Source organism: Poecilia mexicana, unplaced genomic scaffold, assembly GCF_051168715.1.
Source record: "Poecilia mexicana isolate PSO_F unplaced genomic scaffold, ASM5116871v1 scaffold_18, whole genome shotgun sequence".
NCBI classification, from domain to species: Eukaryota; Metazoa; Chordata; class Actinopteri; order Cyprinodontiformes; family Poeciliidae; genus Poecilia; species Poecilia mexicana.
Window position 1 is genome coordinate 11,215,761 of NW_028263387.1, and position 16,449 is coordinate 11,232,209.

The following is a 16,449-nucleotide window of genomic DNA, read 5'->3' on the forward strand; positions in this document are numbered from 1 at the left end:
TGTGATGCATAATTTAGACTCTTTGGATAAGTTCATCCAAACACGTCCACCTGTCTCTTGTTTTTGTTTCTCCAATATTTCCCTCAATTCTGCCTTTTTAAACTTAATATTATAGGATAATCGTCTCTCCTTAACACCTGCAACACACGTGGGTCTCGTTTTGATCAAGTCTGAATAAACGTAATTCGAAAACAATTTCGATGAAGCAGCTCCAGGTTGAGGGAAGCGTTCACCTAGGCGTCTCCTACTTTCTGAGAGCTTTGGGTTATTCGGCCTCTCGGCAGACCCGGTCTATATTTACCTCGGCTTTATAACAGGGTTTTAACTTGAAAGTTAGGTAACAATTACCAAGAAGCGGCTCCATGGCAACAAAAGATTATGAGCTTAACCTGCACCTAAACTAACAGGAACTGCCTGTGCAGATACAGCTGCAGCGTTCACCGTGGCCGCAGGAGGCGCTCCGACCTTTTGACCCCTGTCTCATCGGTAATCCTGTTAGAGCTGGCTGCCTAACTGCAGGGGCCACAGCGATGGGGCGGGGGGAGTAATTGACAGAGATTCCTCTGAGGGAAGGAGCAGAACGTCCCAGACGGGATAATCACAGCGAGGGGACAGGACAGACGATTCATAGCTGCATCTCTGATTGTGTTTACAAACGTGTGTGTGTGTGTGTGTGCGCGCGCACGTTTGTCCTGGCACAATGTCACGTGGATTAATCTGCACACGATGCACGCAGCAAGGTCCAAACCCAGTTAATGGAGCTTGGAGAGAAAGAATGGGTCAAAAATAAAATAAAATAAAAACTGGGTTAAATTTGGCATTTATTTCACAGTAAACATTTCTGCACACAAATAAAAAACATGCAAGTGATTTTTAATATTGCTTTGTTTTACTTGCACCAGTTTTCTCACAATAAAAGATCAGCAAACTAACGAGAAAATCTGAATCTGAATTTTATTTTAATTCTCTGTTTCAGTATTTTTGATATTTAGCAAATAAAAAGCGTGTTTTTGGTAGACCAGACATTTTTAGTGACAGTGAAAGGAAACAAACGTTTTATACGGCGTGTGCGTATAAATATCTGGTTACCAGCCGGTAAAAATAAACTGATACACTATGGTTAAGTACCAATGACTTCGGAGGAGGAAATTGTTGTTTATAGCTACGAAGTGACACGTGAGCGTTAAGTTATGTTATGATCTGGGCTTAGCAGGACATCAGACATGAACTTTAAGAAAAAAAAAGGTTTTATACAGAACTCAGGAAACCCAAATGAGGTCAAAGCTCATTAAATGAAGAGGAAAAGTTCAGGGTGATGATGACAAGTGAGATTTCATGAAAGAGACTCAAATTGAACAGATTGTTCTTTAAAGTAGATGAATAGTTTAAAACATGCTCATAAAACTCACAAAGCTTTTTCAATCAATCAGTGGATCTTAACGCTAAAACTGAAGGCGTCCTGAACAAAAGTAATCATAAACAAAATCTTCTCAGAAAGGCTGAAGATGAGTCAGCTTTGTATTTAAATACCTGCCATGTTGGGTTTTACGTTACTTGTGCAAAGGTTTAATTTAGGATTATTTTTGTCAACATTAGACAGCAGTTTAGAAACCAAAAAATGACTCAGTTTAGACTTAAACTTTTCTTTTAGGGCAGAAATAATGAGTTGAAGATCCATAAAAAATAAATAAATAAATATCAACCCAGAAACACAGGATTTACGTTTTCTTAGCTCAGTTTGGGAACCATAGATCAGGATATTGCACCTTTGTTCACATTATAAATATTAACTGTGAACAGGTTGAAATTGATTTAATCAAAAATGTATCCTTCTGTTTGAGTAAAGACTTGGTGGATTTCATTGTTCTGTTCGCTGTAAAATATATTTGTTTCTATTGAATACAGTCCCAAAATTTTAGACGTGTTTCACTGGATTTTGTCCTTGTTGTTTCATGTCTGTTTACGTTGTGCATTATAGATCCATCAGCAGGATGATCAAATGAAACATTAAAAAAAGTTCATGGCTTTTCATTTGTTGAGGAATTATTTCAGCGTTTACGCTAACTAGTTTGTTCCATAACGTCTTAGTTGGAAATAACAAGATAATCACAAACAATTAAGTTATTACAGTATTATTTCTCCCCAAACAATTTACAGCTCTGGGGAAAAAAATTAAAAGACCACTGCAAAATTATCAGTTTCTCTGATTTTATTCTTTATAGGTTTATATTTGAGTTAAATGAACTTTGTTCTTTTATTCTATGAACTACTGACAACGTGTCTCTGAAGTTAAAAGCAAAAATGTAGTATTTATGTTGCAGAAAATGAGAAATGGTCAAAATAATGAAAAAGATGCTTTCAGACCTCAAATAATGGAAAGAAAACAAGTTCATGTTCATTTAGAAACAACAATACTGATGTTTCTAAATGTTTCTATTGTTTTGACTCAGGAAGAGTTCAGAAACCAATATTTGGTGGAAGAACCAGGAGGTTCAGTGGAGTGGGCTCTTCATTTTTCCCAGAGTTGCATGTTATGCTTTCCAAAATTTGCTTATTTTTTATTTTTGAAAAAAAACCTACACAGACATCTAAGGAGCATCCTTTCGGTGTGGAGAAGCAGTGACTCTACTCTTACCTCCCTGATGAAGGAGCTCCTCACTCAGTTTTAAGGTAAAACAGGGTAACTTGAAGAGAAAGCTCATTTTTGTTGGCTAAATGTCTTAAAATATAGCTTATCTTTTGGAAAGAAAATTCTGAATTATGATCTAAATGAGTCATTTAAGTTTTCAAGCCTATGAATCCTTATCCGGTCATTTTCAGCTGATAAACATTGAGGTATGAAGCCAAACCCAACAGTGTGCGGAAACGGTTTCATGCTAACGTGTGGAGTTTTTATTGGGCTCAGTAAAATTATCTGTTACCAAAACACATGAGCAAAATAAAACATACAAAATGGAGTAAAAGGGTGGACATTTATACAGAGTAAAACAAATTAGAAGAAAAGAAAAATATTATACGTTATTCAGCAAAAAATTTGAACCAAAGGTCACATTCCCAGAGGTGATGGATGGTCTCTGCAGGATTCTCTTCTTCTTCACCTTTATAATCCACTTTCACTCTGCAATGGCACAAAAGTCACATGTTTCTACATTTTTCTTTCCGTTGACAGGCAGTTCAGGTCGTGAGCTGTTAATAAGTGTGAGCTCGGTGTTAATATGTGCCATTTCGGCGGCACAGTTCACTCATGAATGTTTTGACAGCTCACAGACATGCAGCCGCCGCTGGACGTCTCTGCGTGACGTTTCAGACTCTAATGTCGGATCTGAAGGGTAACTGTTAATCTCGAAGCAGCGCAGACAGGTTTCTCTCAATATTTGACTCGTACGGAAAGAAATCCTTCTCAGTATGTTTGTTTTTGTCAGTATTTAAAGTACCATAAATTGAAATAGGACAATTTCATTCATATTTCTGAATTTGAAATTTGCTTTTCAAAAATGTTACTACCTTTATTAATGATTGACACATCTGGAAGATGTGCCTTTTCACAATATTTTGCAATTTCAGACCTATTCTTTCCTCCGTTAATACACACAGGAACAACTCGTACAGCAAAAACACATAAATTTTAAATATTGATATCTCTGTAAAGCTTTATTTCTTACACAAAAGACTAACCTCTTCCTTCCCGTGTACTTATTATTAGGTCATTTTGATGAATACAGGAATAAGCAATCATAATAAATATCATTGATATTGATTACGAATTTTGTTGGTTCTGATCCTTTATGGACTGGTTGATTGTAGTAGTTGTGGTGGTTTGCACAATTGCTTTTTGCAACAATGTGAACGCATCGTGTGCATGCATGATTACAGATAAAAGACACATTAAATCAATTATGTTTCATTCGTGTTGTCATCAAACAATCGCATGCATTTAAATTTCAGTTCAGAAGTGATTAAGAATCATGCTGACATGCTTGATTGCGATACAGAAAATGAAACTGGACGAAAATACGAGACATTTCTCGCCGGCTTAATGTTTAATTTTGTTTGCTTTTATTGAAATTTGCAACTAATTGATTTGTTGACATGGATTGTTACTCGTGAGACTTACCTGACAGGATGAAGCATGCTTTCAAAGCTTCATAAAGTTTGTTTATTTTTTTCCCTGTGTAAAATATGGCAATAAATGAGAGCAGGTCAGGTAACTGTTTCCTGTTTAGTGGAACAATTGCTGCCAATTCACATGCAAAATTAAGACTCAATTAAGACTCATGCATCTATTTTTTTCCCTCTGATAAGAACTGAAAACTGTGACAACAAAAGTAAGAAATACACACTTTGCTGACCGGTGAGCTTTTTTTTAAGCTTTCACCATCTCAGAAATATTCTTAGTAAAGAACTCATTCCCATTCTTTCAGTTTTGTTTCGTTTGAGTGCAGATTTAATCGACTCACATCGCTGTCGTCCTGGCAGTCGCCACAGATGCATCCTAAGCAGCCGTTGATCACCTGGACGCCACAGAGTATGAGCTGCAGCAAGCCCATCCCCAGCAGGATGGAGAACAGCACGATGTGCCACAGAACTATGTTTTCAGGCTTCTTGCAATCTGACCACAAGTCCTGGTTCCAAAGATAGCTGCTGTTACCCCTGAGGAAGAGAAGAGCGGAGGATTGGTCAGCATGCACAACACTGATGCAAGTATGTGCTTAACAGGTAAGAAGGCAGGATCTTTTGGTCTTTTTTTCTCCTTTTGGCAGAGGAAAAAGAGGGGAATGATTGAGTTTTACTTTAATTAAACAAAAAGAAATGTATGTAGAGGAAAAGTAAGAAATTAGCATAGCATAAGTTGCTCCAATCTGAGTTAAACCACCGTTTTCGTTGGCACTTAGAAAGACTTTAAAATGACAACTCCTTACTGTGTTTTCCATCTTGACCACATTATTGGAAAATAATTTATGTTAAAGAATATTTTGAAAGAGAAGTATCAAAATGTTTTTTACTTAGAGTGAAATCCTAAAGAAGTTCTTGTCAGATCACCACGTTCTTACTGAAGTTCAGTCAGGATTTATATCATCCAAGCATTTCCATTACCTCAGAAATGCCAGTAATGAATTACTTTATGAACCCATAAACAGAAAACAGCACGGTGACGTGTTATTACTTTATTCAGCCAAATTATCTGACTCGATGTTGAAACCTCTTGATTCTGTAACAAGTATTGAAATTCTTGTAAAAAACATAATTATTTGACCGACAGGACCGAGTGTTACTGCAGAAAACAATATATTACCTCCACTTACGGTATTTAAGCGGAGGCTCGTTGCTCAGTTTAGATGTATCCTGTGCATCTTTAACAGGATTCTTAGATAGTAAAGGATCTTATCTTTATGTAAAGATAAGGTCAATACAAATGTTATCAGTTTAAGATACAATCATGTGTGGTCTAGCACGGAGCGCAGGGGTGAGTTTTCTCATAGTCATCCTTATCCACGACCCACCTGGAGTGTTTGCTGCTAAGAGGCTCAGTGGCAACGGACCAAAGCACATTCAGTGTTCACTGGTTTTTCTGTTGGAAGTAAATTTGACAAAAATCTGGCCATTTATGGATTTTTTTGTGCACCGTATCCAAATATTCTAAAGAAAAACCTACTTGAGAAGCTGAGACACTGAGGTATAATGCTGTTTGCAAATAAGTCTATCCAATAATGCCAATTGTTTTTCTAGTCCCCGATTGGCTGTAGTCCCCAAGAACTGAAGTGAGGAAGTAGGGCTGAAACGATTCCTCGAGTGATTCGAGTACCTCAATTATTAAAATTCCTCGAGGAAAATTTGCCTGCCTCGAAGCTTCGTTAATTTATGTTTTATTAGTTAGCGCACCGTGTTCCGGCTGCAGCGCTCTCATCGATCAATCGATAGATTACTCGATTACTAAAATATTCATTTACAACAGCCTTATAAGGAAGATTGTAGCTTATGTAGCATCTATAGATGTTAGCTACAGTTAGCTAACATCTATAGCCTGTAAAATAACTACAGCTATTACTACAGGTAACTGTAAATGTTAGCTACAGGTAACTACAGTTACCTTTACAGTTAAAGGTAACTGTAAATGTTAGCTACAGGTAACTACAGCTAAAGGTAACTGTAAATGTTAGCTACAGTTATCTGTAGCTAACATCTACCTGTAAATGTTAGCTACAGGTAACTACAGCTAAAGGTAACTGTAAATGTTAGTTACAAGTAACTACAGCGAAAGGTAACTGTAAATGTTAGCTACAGGTAACTACAGCTAAAGGTAACTGTAAATGTTAGTTACAAGTAACTACAGCGAAAGGTAACTGTAAATGTTAGCTACAGGTAACTACAGCTAAAGGTAACTGTAAATGTTAGCTACAAGTAACTACAGCTAAAGGTAACTGTAAATGTTAGCTACAGTTATCTGTAGCTAACATTTACAGTTACCTTTAGCTAGCATCTACCTGTAAATGTTAGCTAACATCTACAGTTATGTGTATTTGTTAGCTAACCATAGCTAGCATCTATAGTTAGCTAACATCTAACTGTAGTAGCTGTTAACCACCAAGATGGTTTACATGGTGCTTATTAATGCATATAAAAGTAAATTTATTGCTTGAACTATAAAGATAGCCAATTATAAGCATTTTTATAAGGGCTTTAGGTATTAGCTACTATATCCCATGTGAACACTGAGGTTCCACTAAGTTAAAGGCCTAGTAAAGTGTGTGATAGTAGGACTTAAAAGACTTTTTCCTTATACTCCTAAGCAACCAGTTTGCATTCAGATGACGTCTGATGGTTTTTTTGGAGACTTGGAGACTCTTTTGTAAATGTTGAACTTCGGCCATTTTTCTCCCTCTCCTGACGCTGTGCGAGGCATCAAGGTAAACATGTTCCTCTTTGCCCAGCTTTCTTACATTTCCAACTCCTTAATTATTGCTCTGGTTGTACATCTGTTCAACTTTATACACGCAGCGATTTCTGTTTAGTCATTTCCTGACTCGTAAAGATCAACACAAAGTTGATTTACTTGAATGGCATGTTTTCTTCGCCGTAAGATATTGAAAAGTTATCTGAGTAACAACTAATGATCATTAGTTGTTACTAATGATAACAACTTATCTTTAGAAGTATGCGTAATAAAAAGTTATGCATACTTCAAAAGATACTTTGGTTGCATCTGTTTTGTATCAGTGGTTAGATTGGGTATCAGTGATTTTGGTCAAATTCGTTATTTATGTTTAATTTTATATTCCTCATTGAATAAATGTACTGAAATTACAAGTTATATTTTTCTAAGAATTTCACTGTCAGATTATGCTGCTGAGTTAAAACATAAATTCATTTTAACACACACAATGTTGCAAAGAAACGTGGAGAGTGTCTAAAACCAAACTACACCAGTTATCTGCAAACAAACGATTATATCTTGTGATCAGAAGGACTCAGTTCTTGTTTTGTCATGTTGTCCTTTTTGGTTTGAGGGAAGCGCAGGGCCACTGCTGTGAGCGCTGCCGAGGATCCTGTGCTGGCTAAACCAAAAACAAAGGAAGAGGAAACTGGGGTTTTCTGAAGCAAGCACAAGTGGAGGCTAAATTATAACACCCTTCCATAAATTGCGTAATAAAAAGTTAGTTTCCTCCCTGTAAACAGTGATGGCTTTTAAACAGCTGGCAGCCTCCATTCATATTTATTGCACCGTCATTTTTGCTGGACAGCTTTAATCTCCCGATCAGGTGTGTTAAATCATATCTGCTCGTGAAATTAACCACTGACGCCAATCAGGTTATTACTGGGTGGATCTTGTATTAACTCATTCTTTATTGGCCTTCTGAGAAGCAAAGATAAACAGTATTAAGATTATGCTTTTTCATTTCATATTTGTGGATGTATTGAGCACAACACGTGCATTTAAATACTGTTTGTTTGGCATTTTGAGCGTTTTGAATAGAAGCTTTCCACTTAGAAAAGAAATCATTGGCTCGGTGCGCCTCCTGCTGGATGCAAACAGTATTGCATTTATAAACAGTTTCCAAGAAGAACTCAAACTGTTCTTTGTCTGATATAAGAGTAATATAACTGATCAGACAACTGATATAGCAGAACAATCAATAACCGCACATGGAAATATGCAGCTATCTCTCCTCTAGGTCCCAAAGTTGCAGCAGTTATCGTGGTTAGTGGAAATGACACGTCAGGATGGGAGAAACACTCACGCGCCCAAGTCCTCAAAGGGGTATTTCCATTGGCCATCATCAATCTGACACTTAGGTCCCACCGCCAACGCAGCTATGGCCACACATGAGCAGTAAACTGCCCCCAGCAGGCCGAAGACAGAAGAAAAGACTGAGCTCAGCATCTGAAAGAGACATGAGATATCCATAGAAACTATATTTATGATTTGAAAGATGATTTTGTTGTTGGTAAATTAAGATAGCAAGTGGAATCTGGGAGTGAAATGTTAGATTTAACAGAGGGTATACTTCCTTTTTTTTCTTATGAATGTTGTTCTATGTGATTTAATTTTCACACCAAAGGTTAGCTGGAATTGGAAAGATTTTTTTTTTATTCATCTTTGATTTGAACACGGTATTTTACATGGGCAACATTTCAGTCTGCAGAACAAGAAACAAACAAACTTATAGTTAAAATAATCAGGATGTTACAAACCAAGAGGTCCTGTTTCAGACTGCTGCTAACCTTTCAGACTGATGGGCTCCAGTGCTTTATTTAAGAGAGCGATTGATTCAAATTCTTTCTGCGCTCATTTATAGGTTATTTATTGATTAATATATTGTATGTGTTTATTTATTTGTTTATATCTAGTCATTTTGAACTTTTCACTCTTAGGTACATATATATATATATATATATATATATATATATATATATATATATATATATATATATATATATATATATATATATATATATATATATATATATATATATATATATATTACAAACTTTGCATTTGTTACCTAAGATGCAGTAGCTTTCAACAAATAAGCAATTTCCCCTTGGGGATCAATAAAGTCTATTCTATTCTATTCTAATTCTAATTCTTGATAAATGAGAAGAAGTGCTGTAAAATTTAATGAATCAGTATCGGTTCTTGAATAATATATTTAGTAAAAGATAACACCTGAAGAAAACGATGTGAAAGGTGAAGTATTCCTCTAAGGATGCAGCTGAATGTTTCTTTCTTATGTTGCATAATTTTGCCGTTATCAGACCAATCCCCACCACAACACCCACTGCGTTTCTTTTTCAAACGGCTCCACTCACCCTGCAGCGATTGCCACAGCAGCCTTGTCCACAGCAGCCCTTGCCCCCGGCCCTGATAGCTGAGGAACTCGGGCACAGCATCTGTAAACGCACAAAAAGCAAAAAGATCATCAGTGTTATTGAATTGAAGATGAGACTCATGACAAAAATAAAAGCTGTTCAGTGTGTCTTGCAATACTTATGTTGCCTCCCAAATGCTAGACTCTACACCTTCAAGGTTCTGTTTTTTGATTAAAACTCATTTTTAGGTTTAAGTTTACATCACAAATAGGGCTTAATGTTCGCTTGTGATGATAAAAGCTTAAACTACGAGATTAAAATGTATGACAACATCAAACAGGCCCCAGTAAATTCATAAGACTGTATTCTTATCTCCGTTGGCAAATATTTGTGAATCCTGAAGCCAGTTGTGTCTAACTGGGCCCAACGTCCACACAGCTAGAGGTAGGAAAGGAAAAGGGATTGAACTTCCTGGTCTTTGTCTCACGTGTTTTCATCATGTGGGAAAAACAGCAGCTAGACGTGGCACTCATCGCTTTACTAGATTAAATATGTATGAATTATCTAGATAACCTCTGAATCTTGAGATAATGTCCATAAATATTCACAGATTGACGCTTTTCTGTGGGTATTTTTCAGTTTTCTATAAGGAGATTCATTAGGAACACTGACATTCAACGACTTTATAATAACTAAGCTTTACGTTCAAAACTCACAACAACTGAAGTTTTCCATCAGAAGAAACTTCTGGAACAATTTGTGGCTGTTGAGACCAAAGTTCAGCCAATGTTATGGTCATAATGCAAAACTTTGTTTCTGGAGGCAACCAAACACTATTATATTATATTATATTATATTATATTATATTATATTATATTATATTATATTATATTATATTATATTATAATGTATTATATTATATTTATTATATTAAGTGGACAAAACTATAGTTGTGATTGCGTAATACTTTTGTTACTTTTGCATGAACTTGTTCAAATGAAACTGAACTAAAATGAAATTGAAAAGTTCACATTTGTGAAAAAACGAATAAATTATTAAGTTTATCTTAGTTTTCCCCTTACATTCAGACTTAAAACCTGTAACCTCTTTTCTTCAACAGTAATTTATATTTACTGTTCCTAATTTATGTAATGTCAATATATTTGTAACACTCCAATGAAAAAACACTTAAAAAATGCAGGGCGTTTTGTTGATTTTTTACAAAAAAATTTAGAAAGACTTGTAATGTTTTCTGAATCTTTTCTGTCATAAATCTCAGAGATTTGGCTTTTTCATTTCACATGAAAAGTAACTTTTGTAAACAGATAATAATGGCCAAATAAATATAAAAATGTTGATACTCAAACATTGATAAACTACAATAAATCCCACATTTTGAATTTGGCTTCAACCAATTCTTCATATGAGAATGTTTTCCTTTTTGATTGAGGTTCCGCTTGCTTAATGATCTTGTTTAAATAGTGTTTCTGCTTGTTTCTTTCTTTAAAGGCTTTTGGATGTTTTTCATATTTTCAAGCTAAGGTATTTGACAGTACAAGTACGTATTAGATTACGATTTTCCTAAAACGAAACCTAAATGTGGCAACGATCAGAAAGGTTTTAAAACAAAAAATTACCACAAATTACAAAAAAAACTGAAAACAGGATTAAGGGACTAAAATGATCATCTACTTAGAGGAATAAAGCCTCATTATTCTATCAGTCTCCTCAGTAAAACTCCATAAAAGCAGGACATTTGAATTTACAAGTTTACACAAGAGCAAGTTAAAGACCCAATAAAAAAACGTTAACAACTGTATATAAAACGAAAACACACTGATACTCACAAAGAGACCTCCGCCGATGATGCCCCCCATGAGCCAGACCTGCAGGGTGATCTGGTTGGTTTGCAGCTTCTCCCCATTGGGGAAGAAAAGCAGCAAGTTGGAGATCATGCAGATGAAGGCCGACGGCAGCAGGATCAGGCCCACCACGCGGGCACACTGTCCAGTACAACACATCCTGTCAGGATTATCCTCCTCAGCCTAACAAACTGTCCGCTCTCTCTTCTCTGACCGCCTCTTCAAGCCGAATGCGAGCGAAGGAAAAGCGACTTGGACCATAAAAGGCTGTGAACGAGACAGGAGGATCGCCGCCGACTCTGACGAGCCGAAAGTCAAACACAGCGAGTGACGGTTACAGCAGGAAGGGAACAAAGGCCAAGAGTCAGTGCAGCTACCCCCAATCTAATCAGATATGTTCACCTGCCTGACCGTTGATAACGCAAAAATAAACATGAATATACTCAGAGGAGGTTGGATGAACATGAAGAACAACTCGTTACGTTGCTACTGCTGAACTCCCTTTGCTACACGCTGAGCTTATCGCTCAGGTGTTCGATCCGTGTGTCGATACACACCCACATGTGGGTTTGGTGCCTTAATAAGTGATTGTTTTCTAAAGATGGTACCCAACAAAACCCAAAAACTGAGCTTTTCAATAAAGAAATGTAAAATATTTCATTAATGAAGAATTTGGACAGATGCAAACATTTAGTTAGGAGTGCAACAAGGTGATCATAACTGATTTAACGCTTAATGTGTGACTTTAAAGGAAGTTGTTAAGTGTTCATATGTTGATATGGTTTGCAGCCACTTATATAATCTTGTGGTATTTTTGCCCTTTAACACATCAAGTGTTCAGCTCTGTTGGGATATGTCACATATTTATGGCTTTTATACCTTTTATAGGATATTAAACTCTTCCTAAATTATAAATCTTCCAACAAACACAAATGGAGAATTCAATAACCTCACGCTCTTCAAAAGCAACAATTGGCCAATTGTTTTCAATTGGCGACAAACATCAAACGGATAATGATTTACGCGACGTAAGCGAGTCCAGATGTTTTGACGTTACACCCTCTGCTGGTTAAAGCCTGGTGCTGTGATCAGCTCTGCTGTGTGTCATAAACGCTCCAGTGAGTTCTGGGTCTCTTCCCAGTGGGACGGGTCCAGGTGAGGCGATCAGGGAGAATCCTGATCAGCTGCCAGAATCATCTCGACTGACTCGTTTCTGGAGTTTTAGCCAAAAATAGTACTGAAGTAAGAACTCCTACATATTTTTACTCAAGTAAAAGTAAAAAGTAGCCATCCAAGAAATTATTGTTATTATTCACATCAACCATTTAATGATTAAAAATGACATAGTCAGACGGACCAAAATATGAAGTTTTGTGAAAATGTTGCTATTTTAGAGCCCAAAATGAAAATAACTCATATAAATAACACAATTTCAAAATAACAAAATCAGGCAAAAGACAAAAAAAAAATTAAAATAAAAAATTCCAAATCAATTTATTTCAATATAAAACTTAATGAAGTATCTACAGAACAGTATGGACACCACCCAATAATTATAGAAGCTAAGCTGGTCTCTCAATAAATCTCTATTTGCTAATCAGGATGTGTCTGATCCATTTGAGGCATTTATTTATTCCCCATCCAAAGATGGCAGCGCCTCCCATTGAGGACCATTGCTTTAGACTTGGTGCCAGTATCCTTAATGTAACTAGTTATTCTGTCTACAGAGCTCATGAACAGAATTGGGAACAAAGAGCCAATCCTGTAAGAGTTCAAAAGTCACTATGAATTAATCTCTTATTACTGTAATGCCAGGATGCCGAACCAAACTTTCTCTCTGATTGGTTGTTCACTGACCAAACAGCTTTTTGTTGAGGCATCAAAGTGGCGAGGAACAACAATTCAATCTATTTGTTTACTCCTTAATGGATGACGTCCGTTCAAATGTTGGACGCCTGGAAATTCTCAGGAAATATTTTTACTTTTACTTTCTCTTTTTTTCCATTTTCATTGTTTGCCAGCCTGTCGAAAGAGAAATAAAACCAAGCAGAAAAAAAACACAGCTGATGTAGGAAATCCCCATTTGTTCTTGGCAGTTTTTATGTGTATAACGTAAATCATTGAGCAGTCTGACTCAGAGGAAAGACGTGTTGTCGGAACAAATGGCAGGTAAGTGAAATATTCAGAAATATCGAACAGATACAGAGGAATCATTCCTTCAGGACTGAACGTGGCCATAGCAGGGTGTTTGATGTGTGAAGGTTTTTCAGGTAAACTGGAACTGAGATCTATAGGTAGAGTATTAGTTTCTGCATTGTGGTATTGTTTGGCATATTTCACTTTATTCTGTGTAAGAATGTTACTTTATATTCAAGTAGACATAAAAAAAAGCCAAGTCATGCTATTTAATGAAATCAGGGCCCCATTCCAACAATAACTACGTCCGTCCTTAGCGCCATCTACAGGCCATCCGGTGACGGTCACTGTTGGAACCGCGTGGACGCTTCAGCTGGTCCGTCCACCACAAACACCTCCGAGACTCTCAGGTGAGCAGAGAGTCACAGTTTATGAGCCGAGGCTTCAACAAAAATATCCCTGAGCTGCCTTCTAATTATGTTTAAGGATATGACCTTGGATGTGTAACACATGTTTTTGTTTTGCTGTGAATCTGCTTGCGCAACAGGATTTTTTTTTTTTTTTTTTTTTTCGAAACATTTTTGTCCTCAAGCGCCCCGTACATTTCTGGTTAGTCTGCCTAGTAACCTCTGCATGCTCGAAACAATCTGGCTAGAAATGAAACTGCTTTCACTTCACAGAAGGGAGTTTATCCGAAAAAGATTGAAAATGAGTTTTATTCAACCAAGAAGCTTGTTTAAATGGGACAAGCAATTTAATTCAGTTGGATTTTGAAAAACAAGAATGATGTGCTTTTATTTGTATGCTAAAAGTAATTTCTGCCTTCCTCAATCTTTATTTGCATTACTGCCATCTAATTATTTCTGACCAGCTTTTTGTATTTCTTGCTAGTATTTTCACAACTACGAAGACATAAATATTAATTCAGTTCAACAGAAATACCTAATCCGAATTTTTAGATTACTTGTCCCCTCACTTATTTTTTTGTTATTTCTGTTATTAACAGTATTGTCATAGAGGTATCTCCCACTACGTGAAAAATAATGTTCTGACTCTCACAGTTACAGTTGCAGTGATATGGACCGTCCTCACCGTGGCTCGAGTGATCTTCGGTTGGTAAACTCCTTCTTCTTCTTCTGCAGCATTCAGTCTTGTTCCTTGGTCTTCGATCGTCACTTTCTGAACTCACCATCTGCCCACAGGTCTTGCGTATTTCCAGGATTGTCCTCAGCAGCCGAACATCCCTAAATATCTCTTAGGGATGGCTCTGTTCCCCCTCCTGGCCACGCTTGTGACGAAAGATGCTGCCCGACCACAAGAGCATCCCAGTTGCCTCAAAGCCTGTTTGCAGTTTTTTCTGTGCCTGTTCATGTTTGCTTGGCTCCTATTAGGTACTGAGAAAAAGAAAAACATAGAAATGTTCCTTAAACACTTTACAGTTTATTTCAAAATGTTCTGTTTTGCTCTGGGCTGTCATGACATGTTGAGGTCTGGTTAAATATGGAGTTCCTCAGGGATCCATGTCACCTCCATCCTGTTCTTCTTTTACATGTTGCCCCTTGCAGTCTTTCCATAATGAACTTAGGATTTCATACGAATATATCTGGGATTAAAATTGAGTTGTGACATAAATAAATCAAATGTGTAGTACCTACTCACTCTGTAGAAAGCCAGCTTACTCTATGAGCCAGTACTCTATGCTATTTTTTTTTTTTTTGCTACTTCTTTTTATTTGTTCTATACTATTTTGGTCCAACTTGTCTGATTTAAAAAGGTGCTGTATGGATACGATAAACCTGACATGCTACTGGATCTAACTTTATGATTTTGTCTCATGTTCCCGCCTCTAGGTGCCGTGTGGGTTTTCACCGTCTACCAGCCAAACTACGACCCCTCCGCTGCTGATGGCCTTTACTGTAATAAAACGCTGTACACCTTTGCTTTCTGGAATGCCGTACTGGAGACTTTTGGGTTTGTCGTCATCCTGGCTAAACTCTGCAAAGGACTGGTGTGTTACGTGAACTTAAGTCCTGTGGATGCAGAATTTTACAGGAATGTCTGAGGTTCTGTGTGATCGCTTGCAAAGAGACTGTAAAATGTTATTCATATTTTTAAAAAGTCTAAAATATGCTGAAGTAAAAATGGTTGTACAACTTTGACTGACGAAGAAAAGAATATTCTTGCTTTTAGTCTTTTGTGATTATTTTATTTATCTATTGAGTAAAGAACAGAAAACATGACAAAAATGCTTTTTTTATTTCTTTAAAGAAAACTGTATTGCTGTCACATGTTCTCACATGCTGCATCCTGACATGGGATGTTGTAAAATTCAGTATCTGCAGCCAGATGACAAATACAGAGTTGATCTTGTTTCTCGTTATAAAGATCCTCCCTGTATTTTTTAGCAACCCGTAATTTTATAATATTTGTAACTGTCTGTTACATCCGTACTCTACATATGCAGGTCAGTAGAATCTCTTAAATAATCAATGTAACCTTTATTGAACAATTGAAATATTAAAGGAGTTTGATAAATCTTTCTTATTGAAGGTTTTGACTTTCAATGCCATCCATCCATCCATCAGGTCATTTTCTCTGTACCTGTTGATTCCTAATAATTCAAAACTGAGCGTTTTTGGAACTGTGTTGGATTTTTAGCTGAACATTTTTCTATTTTAAATAAAAACAAACAGTGGATTAAAACTAAAGTATGAGTGTGAAATGCTTTTTGAATGTTAGCAAGAGGTCTAGCAGCTCAGTTTCTGTTGGGTCCCATAAATCGTGTGACCGGCGACACTTCTGATCAGCCATTTATGTGGAGGCTAAATTGTGCCGCTGTCACCTTGTAAACCAACTCGGCTGCCACATAGCCGTCAGTTCTCTGCATATCATTTACTCTGCTTGAGTAAATAAGATTGACAACATTAACGGGTTAGCAGTTAAATTTCTATTACGACATTAAGTACATCCATGGTACCGACTCAAGAACTCCTTGAATGTTCTTACTACAGACGTGGCTAAATCAAAATATAATCCTTTGTTTCAGTAAAGATTAATGCTGTACGCTTTGCTCAGATAAACTACCTCTAGCAAACAATTTAAACATGTTGGAGTGTGTCTAGTTTAGAGTATACGTGCCATA

At 36.7% G+C, this 16,449-nt stretch overlaps 2 protein-coding genes across 3 annotated transcripts; one reads left to right on the forward strand and one right to left on the reverse strand.

Moving 5' to 3' along the window:
- Nucleotides 1-804: 804 nt before the first annotated feature.
- On the reverse strand, nucleotides 805-11,640 carry tm4sf5 (transmembrane 4 L six family member 5). Of its 2 annotated transcripts, XM_014997473.2 has the most exons (6): nucleotides 11,157-11,640; nucleotides 9,310-9,390; nucleotides 8,238-8,380; nucleotides 4,458-4,650; nucleotides 4,115-4,168; nucleotides 805-3,118 (listed from the first exon to the last, which is right to left on the reverse strand). In XM_014997473.2, exons 1-5 carry the CDS (start codon nucleotides 11,328-11,330, stop codon nucleotides 4,157-4,159), a joined length of 603 nt encoding a protein of 200 aa, XP_014852959.1. In that variant the 5' UTR covers nucleotides 11,331-11,640; the 3' UTR covers nucleotides 805-3,118; nucleotides 4,115-4,156. The 2 variants fall into 2 exon arrangements, with proteins under 2 accessions (XP_014852959.1, XP_014852958.1); XM_014997472.2 differs by lacking the exon at nucleotides 4,115-4,168 and having other exon boundaries at nucleotides 11,157-11,627.
- Nucleotides 11,641-13,087: 1,447 nt separating this feature from the next.
- LOC148154059 (transmembrane protein 272-like) lies at nucleotides 13,088-16,015 on the forward strand. Its single transcript, XM_088015837.1, has 5 exons — nucleotides 13,088-13,340; nucleotides 13,625-13,717; nucleotides 14,369-14,419; nucleotides 14,510-14,698; nucleotides 15,158-16,015. Exons 1-5 carry the CDS (start codon nucleotides 13,334-13,336, stop codon nucleotides 15,367-15,369), a joined length of 552 nt encoding a protein of 183 aa, XP_087871963.1. The 5' UTR covers nucleotides 13,088-13,333; the 3' UTR covers nucleotides 15,370-16,015.
- The last annotated feature ends 434 nt before the right edge of the window (nucleotides 16,016-16,449 follow it).